At 45.2% G+C, this 17,903-nt stretch overlaps 1 protein-coding gene across 2 annotated transcripts in view; it reads right to left on the reverse strand.

Moving 5' to 3' along the window:
- Positions 1 to 17,903, reverse strand: part of LOC138963298 (dystrophin-like) — a 411,116-nt gene that overhangs the window by 5,667 nt on the left and 387,546 nt on the right. For both annotated transcript variants that reach the window (XM_070335362.1, XM_070335361.1), the window contains exons 59-67: positions 13,868 to 13,979; positions 13,251 to 13,387; positions 6,016 to 6,084; positions 4,625 to 4,669; positions 2,838 to 2,904; positions 2,342 to 2,433; positions 1,668 to 1,905; positions 817 to 979; positions 29 to 115 (exon numbers count right to left, since the gene is read on the reverse strand). In XM_070335362.1, the coding sequence (XP_070191463.1) occupies positions 29 to 115; positions 817 to 979; positions 1,668 to 1,905; positions 2,342 to 2,433; positions 2,838 to 2,904; positions 4,625 to 4,669; positions 6,016 to 6,084; positions 13,251 to 13,387; positions 13,868 to 13,979 (1,010 nt within the window). The remainder of the gene's footprint in view (positions 1 to 28; positions 116 to 816; positions 980 to 1,667; positions 1,906 to 2,341; positions 2,434 to 2,837; positions 2,905 to 4,624; positions 4,670 to 6,015; positions 6,085 to 13,250; positions 13,388 to 13,867; positions 13,980 to 17,903) is intronic.

The raw sequence follows: 17,903 nt of genomic DNA on the forward strand, positions 1-17,903 counted from the left end.
TGACTACACTAACGTAACAAATACTGACCTGCAGGTCTGGCTTTATCGCCCGCGACGTGGCGAGGACTGCTGCCATTGGCTGCCAACCCGTCCACCTCGTCCGCCCCCGTGGCCCCTGCACATCACACAAGGTCATGTTAAAAGTGAACACATATACCAACGAAGGACGTAAGAAAGCAAGTATAGCTCTACTGCTGTGTGGGAGGACCAACAGCAAGTATAGCTCTACTGCTGTGTGGGAGGACCAACAGCAAGTATAGCTCTACTGCTGTGTGGGAGGACCAACAGCAAGTATAGCTCTACTGCTGTGTGGGAGGACCAACAGCAAGTATAGCTCTACTGCTGTGTGGGAGGACCAACAGCAAGTATAGCTCTACTGCTGTGTGGGAGGACCAACAGCAAGTATAGCTCTACTGCTGTGTGGGAGGACCAACAGCAAGAGGAATACACGTGGGAAACAATCTGACCCAGTCATTCAACCATCTCCAAACGTTGTCACAAATATTCTCATTCTATCTTCAAGTGGAATTCAAGAAAACAAAGTTATGGAATACAATAGCCAACAACAGAAACCTAATCCAACCAACCAGCTTAACAGAGAGGTTTCGTTGCACTACAATTAAGCCAACAAGAGCAAAGTGGTCGGTACAACATCTAAACAAGCAGGGCCAAGGTGCGCCAACTGAAAGTGGGTGCCACCCAAACGGGAGACAACAAACCGCGGGGTCTGATTTGTTAAAATCACAACATATCTCAATTTCAACCAATCCAACAAGGCGCCTGTCCCCATCTGGTTGGTAACTTTCTGGCACTGACCTGAGGAGTGACCGTTGAGGTGCGGCGTGGCCTCCAGACCGGCCGCGTACCGGTAGCGGGCAGGCCCCCCGTGGAGCGAGCTGACGGAGGAGGAGGGGGTGGTGGTCATGGGGGTGCTGCGGGACGACGAGTTGACGGACGCAAAGCTCCGGTCACCCGGCGGCTGTTGACAGAAAGAGATTGATCATTGCTAATGACACTTGGTGGACACAGAGACATTGGTACATGGTGAAACTTGATTTCTTCTCAACAATAAAAACAAACTTCCCTTCTCAAACTGCACGGAATCATAGATGATCTGAAATGTCACACAGCAAACAAACTTTGACTTTTGTAATCTACACATTTGTATCTCTCCCCCGTCTCCAAGCAAAGTTTCAGATTAATAGACTTAACTTAGCAAAACAGTTATTGCAACAAATTTTGCACCCCAATTAAAGCATTAGTTCCCATGTCATTTCATTCAAACGGTACTGCGTTTCATTTTTGTTGATCAGATTTTCTCTCTCTGAGATTATTTTTCTTACTCGGAAAATCAATCAGAATCTAAAGAGAATTGCCCAGCCTGCTGGCTACTGAAACCAGGGAGACCCTCCTGTTCCAATTTAAGAGCTGCCCGAAGACAAATTAAATAAAGTGAAAACTTACCTGAGAAAGCGTTCCGTCTTGCGCAATCGTCTTGCGCAATAATGTCATGCAGAGCTATAAAGAATCAGTTGGATTTCCAAACCCATAAGCTAACTCAGCAGCTTTTATGCTTACTGAAACCAACGTGGTTTCCTCTGACATTAGCAGACCTGAGAATTGGCCAGCCTGCTGGCTACTGAAAGCAACTTGACAGTGAGACACACCTGTTCCAGGAGCTGCCTGAGTCGCGAGAGCTGAGCCTCCAGCTGCTGGTTGTGATCCTCCAGGATCCTCATCCGGGCCTCCAGTCGCCCCTTGTGTTGCCGTAGCAACTTGGCCTCCGCCAGCATCTCCTCGTCGCGAAAGCTGCCGTCGTGCGCCAGGCCGTCATCTGAAAGAGCAGTGCTGCTCTCCCTCGATTCACGCGCCTGCCGCAGTCGGTTGTACTCCTCCTGTAGTGTTCTGTGGGCCAGGGGAAGTAGGGGGTGAATAGTACATCAAACACCCAATGTTGCAACTACAATTACTACCACAGCCATTCCTTTTACTCACAATAACATTTTCAAACTTTTAAAATAGTGTATTAAAAACTTAATATTGCAGCCATTGTGAGTAAAATCCAACCTCTGATGTAAAACTGCAACAAATTCAATGAATGATCTTATTCAGCTATTGATAAATCAGTCCTACTCAAAGTAGTTTTCATAATCTCAATCCCCATGCCGGCAGAGTGACAGTCACGTTGCCAAGACAACTATTATTTAGTAAGTTACTTACTTATTACCAGCATTTCAAAAAGCAATCAAACAAGAAAGCAAACAAGCAGACAGACAGACAGACAGACAGACAGACAGACAGACAGACAGACAGACAGACAGACAGACAGAACAGAACCTACTTGTTTTCTTGCTCCAGCTCCTTGATGGTGGCCTCCAGCTCTTTCTGTTGGTCTGCGTCCACCGCCATCATGATCTGCATGGGACTCTTTAACTGAAACACACACAGTACCATGAAACATACACATTGCACTGTTAAATAACTTAACTTAACATTGATAGCATATTGGTCCTAAATGATAAAGCCATAATTCATTTAAATGTCAGTGCAGGAGGCGAGAGGGTTAAAGAGCAACTCAAATCATTGCAAGTTTACATGTCCTTTCTATTCATTTCGTAAAAAAGAAGATGAAGATCATTTGAACCATTTTATATTGCCATTGCATGTAGCTGCTGTCCTGTTTAAGATTGACATCACCAGCAGTATTGTTAAAACAAGTTATGATGACATATCAAACTCCCTATTTCCAAAACCATCAGTTTAAAAAAGTTAATTTCATGCTGGAAGATTTACACTGCAAATGAAAGTCATGAATTTAGAATCAGAACCAAACTCACAGCTTGTGCGGAGGGGTCTCCATTGAGGCTTGAGCAATATGCTGCTATCAAGTGGTGCTCATCTTCTCTGTCAACACAAACAAAACAACACAACATTACTTTAAGGTTTGGCTATGTCCCAATCACATGGATACATACAGAAATACATGTACATGAATGAAAATCTCACAAAAACACTCTGGTACAAGTACTGACTAATTAACAAACAGAGCTGATGCAGAAAAACATACACAAACTCACATTGGCTCGCACAGCCTGGAAACATACACACACTCACATTGGCTCGCACAGCCTGGAAACATACACACACTCACATTGGCTCACACAGCCTGGAAACATACAAACACTCACATTGGCTCGCACAGCCTGGAAACATACACACACTCACATTGGCTCACACAGCCTGGAAACATACACACACTCACATTGGCTCGCACAGCCTGGAAACATACACACACTCACATTGGCTCACACAGCCTGGAAACATACACACACTCACATTGGCTCGCACAGCCTGGAAACATACACACACTCACATTGGCTCGCACAGCCTGGAAACATACACACACTCACATTGGCTCGCACAGCCTGGAAACATACACACACTCACATTGGCTCGCACAGCCTGGAAACATACACACACTCACATTGGCTCGCACAGCCTGGAAACATACACACACTCACATTGGCTCACACAGCCTGGAAACATACACACACTCACATTGGCTCACACAGCCTGGAAACATACACACTCACATTGGCTCGCACAGCCTGGAAACATACACACACTCACATTGGCTCACACAGCCTGGAAACATACACACACTCACACTGGCTCGCACAGCCTGGAAACATACACACACTCACATTGGCTCACACAGCCTGGAAACATACACACACTCACATTGGCTCGCACAGCCTGGAAACATACACACTCACATTGGCTCGCACAGCCTGGAAACATACACACACTCACATTGGCTCACACAGCCTGGAAACATACACACACTCACATTGGCTCACACAGCCTGGAAACATACACACACTCACATTGGCTCACACAGCCTGCAAACATACACACACTCACATTGGCTCGCACAGCCTGGAAACATACACACACTCACATTGGCTCGCACAGCCTGGAAACATACACACACTCACATTGGCTCACACAGCCTGGAAACATACACACTCACATTGGCTCACACAGCCTGGAAACATACACACACTCACATTGGCTCACACAGCCTGGAAACATACACACACTCACATTGGCTCGCACAGCCTGGAAACATACACACACTCACATTGGCTCACACAGCCTGGAAACATACACACACTCACATTGGCTCGCACAGCCTGGAAACATACACACACTCACATTGGCTAACACAGCCTGGAAACATACACACACTCACATTGGCTCGCACAGCCTGGAAACATACACACTCACATTGGCTCGCACAGCCTGGAAACATACACACACTCACACTGGCTCACACAGCCTGGAAACATACACACACTCACATTGGCTCGCACAGCCTGGAAACATACACACACTCACATTGGCTCGCACAGCCTGGAAACATACACACACTCACATTGGCTCGCACAGCCTGGAAACATACACACACTCACATTGGCTCACACAGCCTGGAAACATACACACACTCACATTGGCTCGCACAGCCTGGAAACATACACACACTCAAGTACACAGTGAAACAGACACTCACAGACACTCGCACAATAATTATAACTTTTTAAAAGCAGAAAGTTCAGCTCACGAGTCTGGTGATGAGCAGTTCTGTCTCTGCTCTACTTCAGCTAACCTGAAAACAAACACACAAAGACCTTTATGTTTCCATTCACACAACCACACAACTCGATCTAGATCTAATATTTGGACAGTCATGATTAAATTGAAAAGAACAACAAACAAGTCGCGTAAGGTGAAAATACAACATTTAGTCAAGCTCAGTCGAACTCACAGAATGAAACTGAACCCACTGCATTTTTTCCGCAAGACCGTATACTCATAGCATCATCTGTCCACCGCTTGTTCTGAGCGTGTTTTTAATCCAAACATATCATATCTATATGTTTTTGAAATCAGGAACCGACAAGGAATAAGATGAAATTGTTTTTAAATCGATTTCGGAAATTTAATTTTAATCATAATTTTTTTATTTTTAATTTTCAAAGCTTGTTTTTAATCCGAATATAGCATATTTATGTTTTTGGAATCAGCAAATAATGACAAATAAGATGAAATTGTTTTTGGATCGTTTTATAAAAAAATAATTTTGATTACAATTTTCAGATTTTTAATGACCAAAATTATCAATTAATTTTTAAGCCTCCAAGCTGAAATGCAATACCAAACTCCGGCCTTCGTCGAACATTGCTTGGCCAAAATTTCAATCAATTTTATTAAAAAATTAGCCTCAACTTTTACAAAATGCCGGATATGACGTTATCAAAGACATTTATCGAAAAAATGAAGAAAACGTCTGGGGATATCATGCCCAGGAACTCTCATGTAAAATTTCATAAAGATCGGTCCAGTAGTTTCCTCTGAATCGCTCTACACACACACACACACACACACAAACACACACACAAACACACACACACACACACACACCACGACCCCCGTTTCGATTCCCCCTCTATGTTAAAACATTTAGTCAAAACTTGACTAAATGTAAAAAGCATTACTCATCTTCAGGGTTAAACAGCCAGCCAGCCAGACCTCCACCCCTATTTTCAGCCCACACACAGGATTTAAATCATACACAACAGACACACACCCAAAGGCACACACATGCACAGTCACACAAGAGTCACACACATGCATACTCACACATAATGACACACACACACACATACACACACACTCACACATAATGACACACACACACGGTCACACACACACTCACACACACACTCACACATAATGACACACACTCACACATAATGACACACACACACTCACACACACATAATGACACTCACACACACACACATAATGACACACACACACACATACACACACACACATAATGACACACACACACCCACACACACACACATAATGACACACACACACACGGTCACACAAGTCTCACACACAGTCACACACACACACTCACTGACACCAAAACAACTGTCTTACCTGGATGCGTAGAGCTCTAGCCTGGAGTGCATGTCTTGTGAAATGCTGTGTTGGGGTGAGGGGGCCGGACTGAAACACACAAACAAACACACTCTTCACACACAAACAAAATAAAGTGCAAGTAACGAGGAGGGTCAGCTAACAGTTGGCCGACCATCACATATGTGTACCTGCCAAAGAAATGTCCTTGTCGGCCTCCCCTGGTCAGAGAAAAAGTCTTTTCAATTAGGTCTAAATCCCTCCGTCAACAGTTCACTTGCATTAGCTGTTATCTTGATCTATGCCAGTCATCAAACCCGTATTAACTGCCACCCCACGTTCGTGGGGCTGTGAAAGGAGAACTGCTACTGACGTTTGTTTAATGGCTGGTTTAAGCCTTACGAATAGAGAGAGAGAGAGAGAGAGAGAGAGAGAGAGAGAGAGAGACAGACAGACAGACAGACAGACAGACAGACAAGCACTGATACTGACAAACGTGCAGGCATGCAGACTGATAGATCAGAACACATTTGTGATACAGATCTTTTGCAAATCTTCACATTGTATACATATATAGCTATACAATACTGAACGTAAAGATCTTGTCTTCCCTCGATCTCAACACTTATTTTTGTTGTGTGAGCCAGTTTTCAAAATGTTCTAATAAAATATCACTCACTCTTTAATAAACAGAAACAAATAATCCATGTTGACAGCATTCAATGTCTCTCCCCCAGGCACAGACATCATTCAATGTCTCTCCCCCAGGCACAGACAGCATTCAATGTCTCTCCCCCAGGCACAGACAGCATTCAATGTCTCTCCCCCAGGCACAGACATCATGGAAACTTCCATCACACAACCAAACTACCACATTTCTCCACCGTCACCCACACCGCGATTTCACTCCCCACGGACAGTCTCAAGAACACAAAGCAGGAACGGCGATTAACGGCAGAATTCAAGTCAGCGTCAGCAAACTAGGGGAAATGAAAAGCAAGCTGTGTGAGAATGGTGGCGGATTGGTCGGTCAATCAGGGCGCTGTCCACTGACCGATCAATGACCAGTACTGTGTCACAGGGCTAGCAGATCAATGACCAGTACTGTGTCACAGGGCTAGCAGATCAATGACCAGTACTGTCACAGGGCTAGCAGATCAATGACCAGTACTGTGTCACAGGGCTAGCAGATCAATCAACGACAACCAGCGCAATGAGAGGATGAGACGCACGCTGTGTCCACTAGGGGTGAATGTCCGGCAGAAAGAACGTTACCCAGAATTTCCTCAAGATCAGAGGCCATGAGACACATACACTGAGACAGCTCAGGTGGGTTATAAGCCACAGTCCGGCACTAGGTGACAGTTTCTGGCTGAATATCTAAGTCACTAGAATGGGGCTGGATCATTTATCAGGAACTGAATTCATCAGCTCTCTTATCGATTACAACATGTACATTCTACCAGAAACACAAAAGCTCTACTGGAATGAATTCAAACTCAGGTCAACAACACTGACGACAGCATCACAATCCTCATGAGAATCAAACTGTAACACACAAAGAGCACGCACGTCACCACTATATAGCCCACAGCCTGTATTCTGCGTGGACGCTATCCAGAACAAACACAGAGTTGGTGCTGCCGGTCGCATGAAATGATGGCGGTATAATGGCTGTTTTGTGGAAAGTAAAAGGATGTGGAGAGAACTCAGAAATTTTTAGAGAAAGAGAGAGAGAGAGAGAGAGAGAGAGAGAGATAGAGAGAGAGAGAGAGAGAGAGAGAGAGAGGGAGGGAGGGGTGGGGGGCACGGATACACCACCACAGGGGGTGAGAGAACGGCCCAGTGGTAATGGAACCTCACACGCGGCGGTGGGGCTGCCTTTGTTCAATATTGAAACACTCAGCGGTCGTGCCTGCAATACCCCCACTGTTGAAATCAATCACACACTGAAGCCAAACATCGATATATCCTTCAGCAAGACTGCTGTCCCCTTTTTTCCTTGAACATCTATTTTGCTTCAAGTTTAAAAAGTTCTGACAAATATCCTATAAATATAATAATACAGAGAGAGAGACTGCAGTACCGCGCTAGCTATGCTGAACGCCTTTAAAGTCAAAAGTGGACATGCAGTTCCACACTAGCAGTCCTTGTTGAAATGACAAATTAGAAATGTGATCACACAATGTATCAAACTGTCACATACTGTCTCCCAAAGACAACTTAAGCTTGTAGCTTTTTAAATAACCACCCCCCCCCCCCCCCGAAAAAAAAAAATGCAAAGACTCTAAAGATCTTTGGATGTCGCCAATTCTACTTTAGTATCAAAGTACAGTATGGCCAAAGTGAAATGCGGAGAAAGAGAGAAAGAACGACATTACCGACCGTGCCAGCGTAATCTTAATCCCTGTTAATTCAATCACACGATCCAAAAGTCACCAAACCTGTTAACTGAAGTACTGATTCAGGACCAACTTTCCCCACTCCATGCCCTGCGTACAACTCTGCCCTATCAGACGCTAATTAGTCGACCAGTGAATCACCAAAAATCAATGTGTGTCACAGCCATCGCGCCCACAAACAACAGAGCAGCACAACTTATAGACACAGAGATAGAACGTAGCCAGGAGCCCTCCAGCAAATACCACAGATGACACAGTTCCCAGTGTCCAACAACAACAAAGATAAGATAAGATTTTTTTTTTATATATAGTCCATGAGGGTAACCTCACAGAAATTCGGGCTGCTTTCTCCCTGGGGAAAGCGAGCTGCCATACAGTATACGGCGCTACCCATTTTGTTTTATTTTTTCCTGCATGCGTGTATTCATGTTTCCAAGCCCTGAGACTTAGAGATGGAATTTTTTTACACTTTATTTCAAGTCACACGGGTATTTGGTGGACATTTTTATCTATGCCTATACAATTTTGCCAGGAAAGACCCTTTTGTCAATCGTGGGATCTTTAACGTGCACACCCCAATGTAGTGTACACGAAGGGACCTCGGTTTTTCGTCTCAGTTAATTGTGACTGCAGCAAACTGAAGACAGAGATCTATTAGCATGTTAGCTAATGTTGTTATGCAAGGAAACTGTGACGACAAAGGTTTGAACCAAAGAAGGATTCTCGATCAGCCCAGAATCACACAACGTCCCAACACAGGACTGCAGTCCCAAGTTGCAGCAAGTCACCCGTCAACCTGGTCATACACACTGCCTTCCACACCCACCACCCTGTCATAACTTGTCATCCAAACACACACAAGGTGCAGCTGCTTGGAGTGCACGTACAGTGCAGTACTGCACAAAAGCCAAAGGCAGCTAGCAGCCAGCAGACGGACTGATCAATATAATGCCGGCAGACAAAACAAACTCTGCCCCCTCCCCACCCACCCCTTTCCGTGCCTGGAGACAACACACACACCTCACCGCACATGTCTCATACCCGTCTCATGGGAGAAAAAAAGAATTAAAAAAAAGAATGAAAAAAAAAGAAAGGGTCTCTGATGACACTACATGGAGTCTCCCTCTGCATGACAAATCCAAGACGCATACCTCACTGCACGTGTCTCAAACACAAGGAACTAGATCTGTTGACATTACCATGTCCAATTCAATCCCCCTTTTTCCTTCCGGCAATCTGCGGAATAAGCCAACTGCAGTAACTCTGTCTAAAAGTTTGAATTGCACAACCAACCAGTCTGCAGGACAAATCATTCCAAACTATTTAACTTTGAATGGCGTATGTCAATAGACGATGTTGGGAAATAAGTGTGTGGGGTTTGTGTGGGGTGTGACAGTGTGAATACCCTTGCCTTGCTTTTAGTCAGACAAACATTTTATCCACATTATTCATATATTGAATTGAAGTGACACTGCCCATTAAGGGATATGGCAGCAACCTGTAATGTAATGAATTTTTAAATTACCTCATTAGGAACTTTATACGGAGGAGTTTATTTCAATGGAATATGTTAATTGAATTCAAGAGACACTGCATACCTCGATATAACAGCAAACAGAAATGAACACATACAGAATTTCGAATACGATATTTGAAAATGGGAGGAAAAAAAATCATAATGAATTCTTCTTCAGCTAGTGCAGAAAATGATGTCTATCACCTAAAGTCTTTCACCTTTGAAGAATATCCTGACAACATCAATTACATTTCAAAATCATTCGGATTCCGTGATGCCAAGACTGATAAAAACAACACTCCAAAATAGATCAAAACATAATAATTAATGTCTTGTTTTGTCAATGTTAAAGCACAGGAATTAGAATGCTATTACCTGAAGAGGCTTCAAACGTTCCAATCCAGTTTCTGTGAACAACATGCGGCCGTCCTCAACAATTCATCGGCAAAGCCAGGCTGATATCTGTCTGCGAGCACCTTTTATAGACGCCAGTGCTTTGTCCAACAGGAGGCGGCCTACTTGTGATGGAATCAGACCCACACAAAGAGTGCACATCTCACACACACACACACACACACACACACACACACACACACACACACACACACACACACACACACACACACACACACACACACACCGTCCTCTTCCAAGCTACTCCTTTCCCCAGGCCTGTTACCCCAAACCTGAGGTACTGGCTGACACTTAAAGGTGTCGTACGTAAAGCAATACATCAGACTGTTGGTACAGTATCTTCATGTAAACTTATACTCTATTTTTATTGAGAAAGTACGTCTCTCGGCTTTCAAATTGTTCAAATTCAGACAACATGTCTTATTCATATATATGTCTGCTTCAGCCAAACTGTATGGTGTATTGCAAATAAGTATTAGGACGATGACAAAAAAACTGGATAAGCAAAAATCACTTTGGTGAAAAAACTGAAGGAACAAAATGAAGCAGATTTCCCCAATCATGCACTCTTAATAAAGACGTCATAAGTCATCATGGACAAAAGCAGGATTTTTCACACCAGATTCCCTCGACTGCCTGTCATCTTATTGTTTGCAACAAAAAAACTAACTCAACCTGAAGTGTACTGCAGCACTTTGAACCATAATACACAACATTAGTAACAAACTCGAAAGTCCTGCACCTCTTCCAAACACCACATCTTTAAGACTCTTCCAAACACCACATCTTTAAGACTCTTCCAAACACCACATCTTTAAGACTCTTCCAAACACCACATCTTTAAGACTCTTCCAAACACCACATCTTTAAGACTCTTCCAAACACCACATCTTTAAGACTCTTCCAAACACCACATCTATAAGACTCTTCCAAACACCACATCTTTAAGACTCTTCCAAACACCACATCTTTAAGACTCTTCCAAACACCACATCTTTAAGACTCTTCCAAACACCACATCTTTAAGACTCTTCCAAACACCACATCTTTAAGACTCTTCCAAACACCACATCTTTAAGACTCTTCCAAACACCACATCTTTAAGACTCTTCCAAACACCACATCTTTAAGACTCTTCCAAACACCACATCTTTAAGACTCTTCCAAACACCACATCTATAAGACTCTTCCAAACACCACATCTTTAAGACTCTTCCAAACACCACATCTTTAAGACTCTTCCAAACACCACATCTTTAAGACTCTTCCAAACACCACATCTTTAAGACTCTTCCAAACACCACATCTTTAAGACTCTTCCAAACACCACATCTTTAAGACTCTTCCAAACACCACATCTTTAAGACTCTTCCAAACACCACATCTTTAAGACTCTTCCAAACACCACATCTTTAAGACCTAATTGTGCAGATATCTTCCTTTGTTCTCCACTGAGCGGCGACCACGACCACTACAAGGGCCACTTCTTTGTCCTACGACCTCATTCTTTTTCCCCCCGACCCAAATCCATTATTGATTATTGCTCGCAGTAACCACGCACTTCTTCCCCTCTTTCTTCCCCCATCCCAGAAGAGCTATTTCTCTCCCCTTGTTCTGCCTCCTGACGCAATTATCTCCCTTGCCTCTCCTGACAGTTCCTAGGTATTTCCACCATCACGTCTCGAACTGGAGTGCCCGAAAACCCTCCCTGGCTAATTTCATGGCGTCTCCTGCTTTGAAAGGGCAACCACTGCTTGTGACATGGGTAAATACTTTAAATTCCAAGAATTACCGGTTGGATGGAATTACCGGTTGGATGGAATTAACAGCTAGGGTGACAGTTTGCAAACCACCCCCTGCCCACAGCACTCACATGATCTTGGAGCACAAGAAGAGTAAAGTCTAGAAAGACTGACGGCACAGGAAAACTTTAGTCATAAAGACAACAAGAAAGACTGACGGAACAGGAAAACTTTAGTCATAAAGACAACAAGAAAGACTGACGGCACAGGAAAACTTTAGTCATAAAGACAACAAGAAAGACTGACGGCACAGGAAAACTTTAGTCATAAAGACAAAAAGAAAGACTGACGGCACAGGAAAACTTTAGTCATAAAGACAACAAGAAAGACTGACGGAACAGGAAAACTTTAGTCATAAAGACAACAAGAAAGACTGACGGCACAGGACAACTTTAGTCATAAAGACAACAAGAAAGACTGACGGCACAGGACAACTTTAGTCATAAAGACAACAAGAAAGACTGACGGCACAGGAAAACTTTAGTCATAAAGACAACAAGAAAGACTGACGGAACAGGAAAACTTTAGTCATAAAGACAACAAGAAAGACTGACGGCACAGGAAAACTTTAGTCATAAAGACAACAAGAAAGAAAGATAACAACAAGGAAAAAATTAAATACAAACAAACAAACAGACACATACATAAACAGTGACAGACAGACAGACAGATATTGACATTGACCAAGTCAAAGAGAAAATTCACCAAGACAGATTCAGCAGACACTCAAACAAACTACTGAACAGACAGACAGACAGAGAGTAACTGAGAGAGTTAAATCTAAACAGACAGAGAGACAGACAGACAGACACACAGAGACAGACAGACATACATAGACAGACAGACAGAGACAGACAGACATAGACAGACAGACAAAGACAGACATACACACATAGACAGACATAGACAGACAGACATAGACAGACATACATACATAGACAGACAGACAGACATAGACAGACAGACAGACGGACAGAAATACCAATGGACAGACAAACTGAGAGGGAAAGACAGACAGACAGACAGAGAGACAGACGGACAAAAATACGAATGTACAGAAAAACTGTGAGGGAAAGACAGACAGACGGACGGACGGACGAACAGACAGACGTGGACACCGACCTTTCTAGGCTGTCCCCCTCTAGCACCGTTTGAACAGGGAGGTAACCGAGGCGAGGATGTTTCTTGAAATGGCGTTTGGACTTGAACTTGTTCCTGAACACTTTGGAGAAATCACGTACGTCTTCTCCTGAGGTGGTCTGTTAATGAGAGAAACAAATTGTGATCATGAAATGATTCAATATTCATGGACAAGCTTGAGATTCTGGTGTGACCCAGACAAAGAGTTCATGAGGGGGAGAAACAAATTGTGATCATGAAATGAGTCAATATTCATGGACAAGCTTGAGATTCTGGTGTGACCCAGACAAAGAGTTTATGCATACATGAAGCTGTTGGTGTGTGTTTTAACTATCAATTTCGTTTCACCCATTCTGTCAAACACACAAACACACACGCGCGCGCACAAACACACACATACACACACAATCTTCTCTCTTTGTTATTACCATCAAAAAGCTGAACAAAAAAGAAATTTGTTAATCCTGTCGTTCTGCCATAAAATTTAATTATCTAGGAGAAATTCATATGCCTCAATTTACATTTTCGTAATTTGTTTACATATATCACAGATGAAAGTGCTACAAGAGATGATGGAGAGAAGGGAGATAATGACTGACCGTTGTGCAGTACTCTTGCATGGGATGGCTCAGTTTGTGTCCCTTGACAAGGCGGCCGGAGAAGAAGCAGTTCTGACACATGTCAAAGTTGAAACACTTCAGGCACCGGTATCTGGTGACAACAAAATAACATGAAACACTTCAGGCACCGGTATCTGGTGACAACAAAATAACATGAAACACTTCAGGCACCGGTATCTGGTGACAACAAAATAACATGAAACACTTCAGGCACCGGTATCTGGTGACAACAAAATAACATGAAACACTTCAGGAACCGGTATCTGGTGACAACAAAATAACATGAAACACTTCAGACACCGGTATCTGGTGACAACAAAATAACATGAAACACTTCAGACACCGGTATCTGGTGACAACAAAATAACACCAATGGTTTGGAAAAACTCACCACTTTTACCACAACACAGGAAATCCCCTTACAACTATCAGAGATAATCAAAAATTTTAGTAATAAATTTTCATTTGATTAATATACTTACCCAACTCACATATAGCAATTAACCCTAGTTCAGTGCTTAGCAACGCTGTATACGTCCCCTTGGTAACAAGGGAAGCAACTCTAAAAAAGAGTGACCTATCCCATAATGCCAGACTAACTTCCTGTCTGACTTCCGTTTGCCGCCATTTGCATCATTCCGAAACTCAGCCCAACTCACTACTTTTTTAGACCCAACCACACCCACAGCGGGGAGGAGGGAGGGAATAAACGATGTGAGTTGGGTAAGTATATTAATCAAATGAAAATTTATTACTAAAATTTTTGATTAAATTACATATCTTACCCAACTCACATATAGCAGATTGCTACTATAGGAGGAGGGTACTTACCACATTAATGATGAAGAACTTGCCCTGCTGCTACCAACGAAGGCAAAGCAGAAGAGCCATCCTGGCGCAGTCCAGCCACATCCCGGAGATAAAAATTTATGAAAATATCCTCCGAGCGCCAGTAAGCTGCTTCGAGGACCTCTGAAAGGCGACCCGAACGCAGCACAGCCAAAGAAGAGGCCCAAGCTCTAGCTTCATGGGCTCTCGCCGCTGTCAAGGGCAACACTGCCCTGGTATCCCCCGACTGCTTTTGCCACCAGGCGTAAGCATGACGTATCGTCGTGGAGACCCACTTCGCCAAGGTTACTTTTGCTATGTCTTTACCTCGGACTGTGTTGAGGGAAATAAACAGTAACTTTTGCGTTTCCGAGCGAATAGACAAAGTCCTAGCCAAGTAGCTGCTGAGTGCCCTAACCGGACAGTTACATATATCAGGATCTCCAGGAGCAAGCACATTACTCAAGGGGGGAATGCGAATAACCGGCGACGATTGCCCCGGCTTTTGGTTCTTAGCTAAAAACCCAGGAATGAATTTAAGTGAATAAGATCCATCTCTCTCTAAAGAAATGTCCTTAGCAAGGCCCGACAGAGCATGAACCTCACTGCCGCGCCTTGCCGAAGCAAGCAAAACCAACAGCAAAGTCTTTTTAGTCACATTAGCTAAACTAGCCGACTGAAAAGGCTCAAAAACATCAGAGGCTAGAAACCTCAAAACTAAAAACAGATCCCAAGCCGGGAGCTGCGCTTTACAATGAGCTGACTCAAGGGAGGCACCCTTGATGACGCTCGCTATAACACCATCTAAACTGATCTTGTGCCCGATCTGTCTCAGTGTTGACGATATAGCCGATCGTCTCACACGCAACGAGGACGGAGAAGCCCCCTGCCCAGCCAACCAGGACAAATGGTTCGCCACTTGCATAGACCTAGGAGCTAAAGGATCAACTCCCTTCTCCGTACACCACTTCAGCCATGCCGCCCAATGTGAGGAGTAAACAGAATTTGTAGACTCCCTGTGCGCTTGTTGCACTAACTTCAAGGTTGAGTCGGAAGCCCCTGCCCGACGCAAAGAGACTCGCACAATATCCAACCGTGAAGCTGTAGAGCTTGGGGGTCTAGATGCTGAATGCCTGACCGTGGCTGTACTAGTTCGCCTCTTCTTACTGCTAGCGGAATGGGAGGCCGAACCGCCAGACGTACCAGATCTGGGTACCAATGTTGACTTGGCCAGAGAGGGGCCACCAGGACAAGAGCTGGCCTTTCCAAGTCTACTTTTCGCATTACCTTGCCCAGCAGGCAGAAAGGGGGAAAGGCGTACGCCATCAGATTCGACCAATCCAGGCTCAAGGCGTCTACCGCCCATGCCTGAGGATCCGGAAACGGAGAGACAAACAACGGGAGTCTCGACGAGAACCTCGTTGCAAACAGATCTATCGGAGGTTTGATCACGTGCGCCCACAGGCGCTCCAGAGACTGGTGGGCCAGAGTCCATTCGGACTGCAACACCTTGTCTCCCCTGCTTAAGGAGTCTGCCAGAACATTCAGCGAGCCCCTCAGGTACCTCGCTGACAAGTGGATGCGATGTGTGTCGCACCAAAGCAGCAACTGACACGCCCTGACGGACAACCTCTGCGAGTGAGTCCCGCCCTGCCGGTTTAAGTACGCAGCCACCGTCATATTGTCCGTATGAACCTTGACATGACTGTCCGTCAGCAGAGGAAGAAAAGCCTGAAGCCCCAGGGCAACAGCCTCCAATTCCAGAACATTTATGTGACTCGCAACCTGTTCGTCGTCCCAGAGACCTGAAGCTGTCCGATCTGCCAGATGAGCGCCCCAGCCCACCTGAGAAGCGTCCGTTACCAGATCGTGTGCCGGAACCGGAGGAACTATGGGGACACCCTGCGACACCCAGGGAAGAAGCCATACCTCCGTGGAAAGAATGAACCACTCCCCCAACTCTATTTGGACATTCCAGTCCTGAGTTGTCTGATTCCATCGAGACCCCAAACCTGCCTGAAGCGGCCTCTTGTGCACTCTGCCCAGAGGCACCAGCGGAGCCATAGATTCCATTTGACCCAACAGGGAATGCAATTCCCGAGCCGAGGCCTGATTCTTTCCGTAAAGTTCCCGAATCAACGCCCGAAGCTTGTCTATTCGCTTCTGAGAAGGGCGTACCAACCAAGCCACCGTATCGAACTCCATGCCTAGATACGTAAAGTTCTGGGACGGTTCCAGCTCTGATTTCCCCAGATTGACTGTGAACCCGAGACGACAAGCCAGACTGAGCACTCTCTGTGTATGAGCTCTGCACCCGCTCTGATCCTGATGTACGATCAACCAGTCGTCTAGATACGCTCTCAGCCGAACGCCCTCTTGTCTCACAAGGGCGCAAAGCTGACGCACGACCATCGTAAAGATCCAGGGGGAGAGTGAAAGGCCGAACGGCAGTGCCCGAAACTGAAACACCTTCTCCCCCCAGCAAAACCGCAGCCATTTCCTGTCTACTGGCCTCATGAGAACATGAAAATAGGCGTCTGTCAAATCGATTGACGTGACCCAGTCCCCCGGCCTCAACGCCTCTCTTACTGTGGCAGGAGTCTCCATCGAGAACCTTACAACCCGAAGAAACTTGTTTAACGTTGAAAGGTCCAGAACAGGCCTCCAAGCCCCCGATGCCTTGGGGACAACAAACAACCTGCCGTAAAACCCTGGAGATTCCTGATCGACCACCTCCTCTATAGCCTCCTTGCACAAAAGGGAGGTCACTTCCCCCTGAACGGCCTGCCAAGCCTTCGGATCCCGCGGGCCCCGAAAAAGAGGAGGTACCCTGGACAAAGGAGCCTTCTCCTCTGCCCAGAGCAGCCGGAACCCCGAACTGATTATCCCCAAAATCCACTGGCTGGACACCAAGCATGTCCAGGCAGCGAAGGCCCTGGAGGGGCCGCCCGCCACCACAACGGTGGGGGCTACGGGGACAATCGGCTCGGGAGGACATCATTGGGGGTGAGGCTTACGCCCCGACCCCCTAGAACCGCCAAACGAACCCCTCTTCTGGTAAGGCGCTCCGCGCCCCCTACCCCGAGAGGAAGAACTTTGACTCTGTGCCTTGCCTCCCCCAAAAGAGGAAGACTGAGGCTTGCCCTGAGTCTGAGGCTGTTTCTGTGGCTTTTGAAAGCCCTGATGG

Source organism: Littorina saxatilis, linkage group LG3 (genome assembly GCF_037325665.1).
Source record: "Littorina saxatilis isolate snail1 linkage group LG3, US_GU_Lsax_2.0, whole genome shotgun sequence".
NCBI lineage: Eukaryota > Metazoa > Mollusca > Gastropoda > Littorinimorpha > Littorinidae > Littorina > Littorina saxatilis.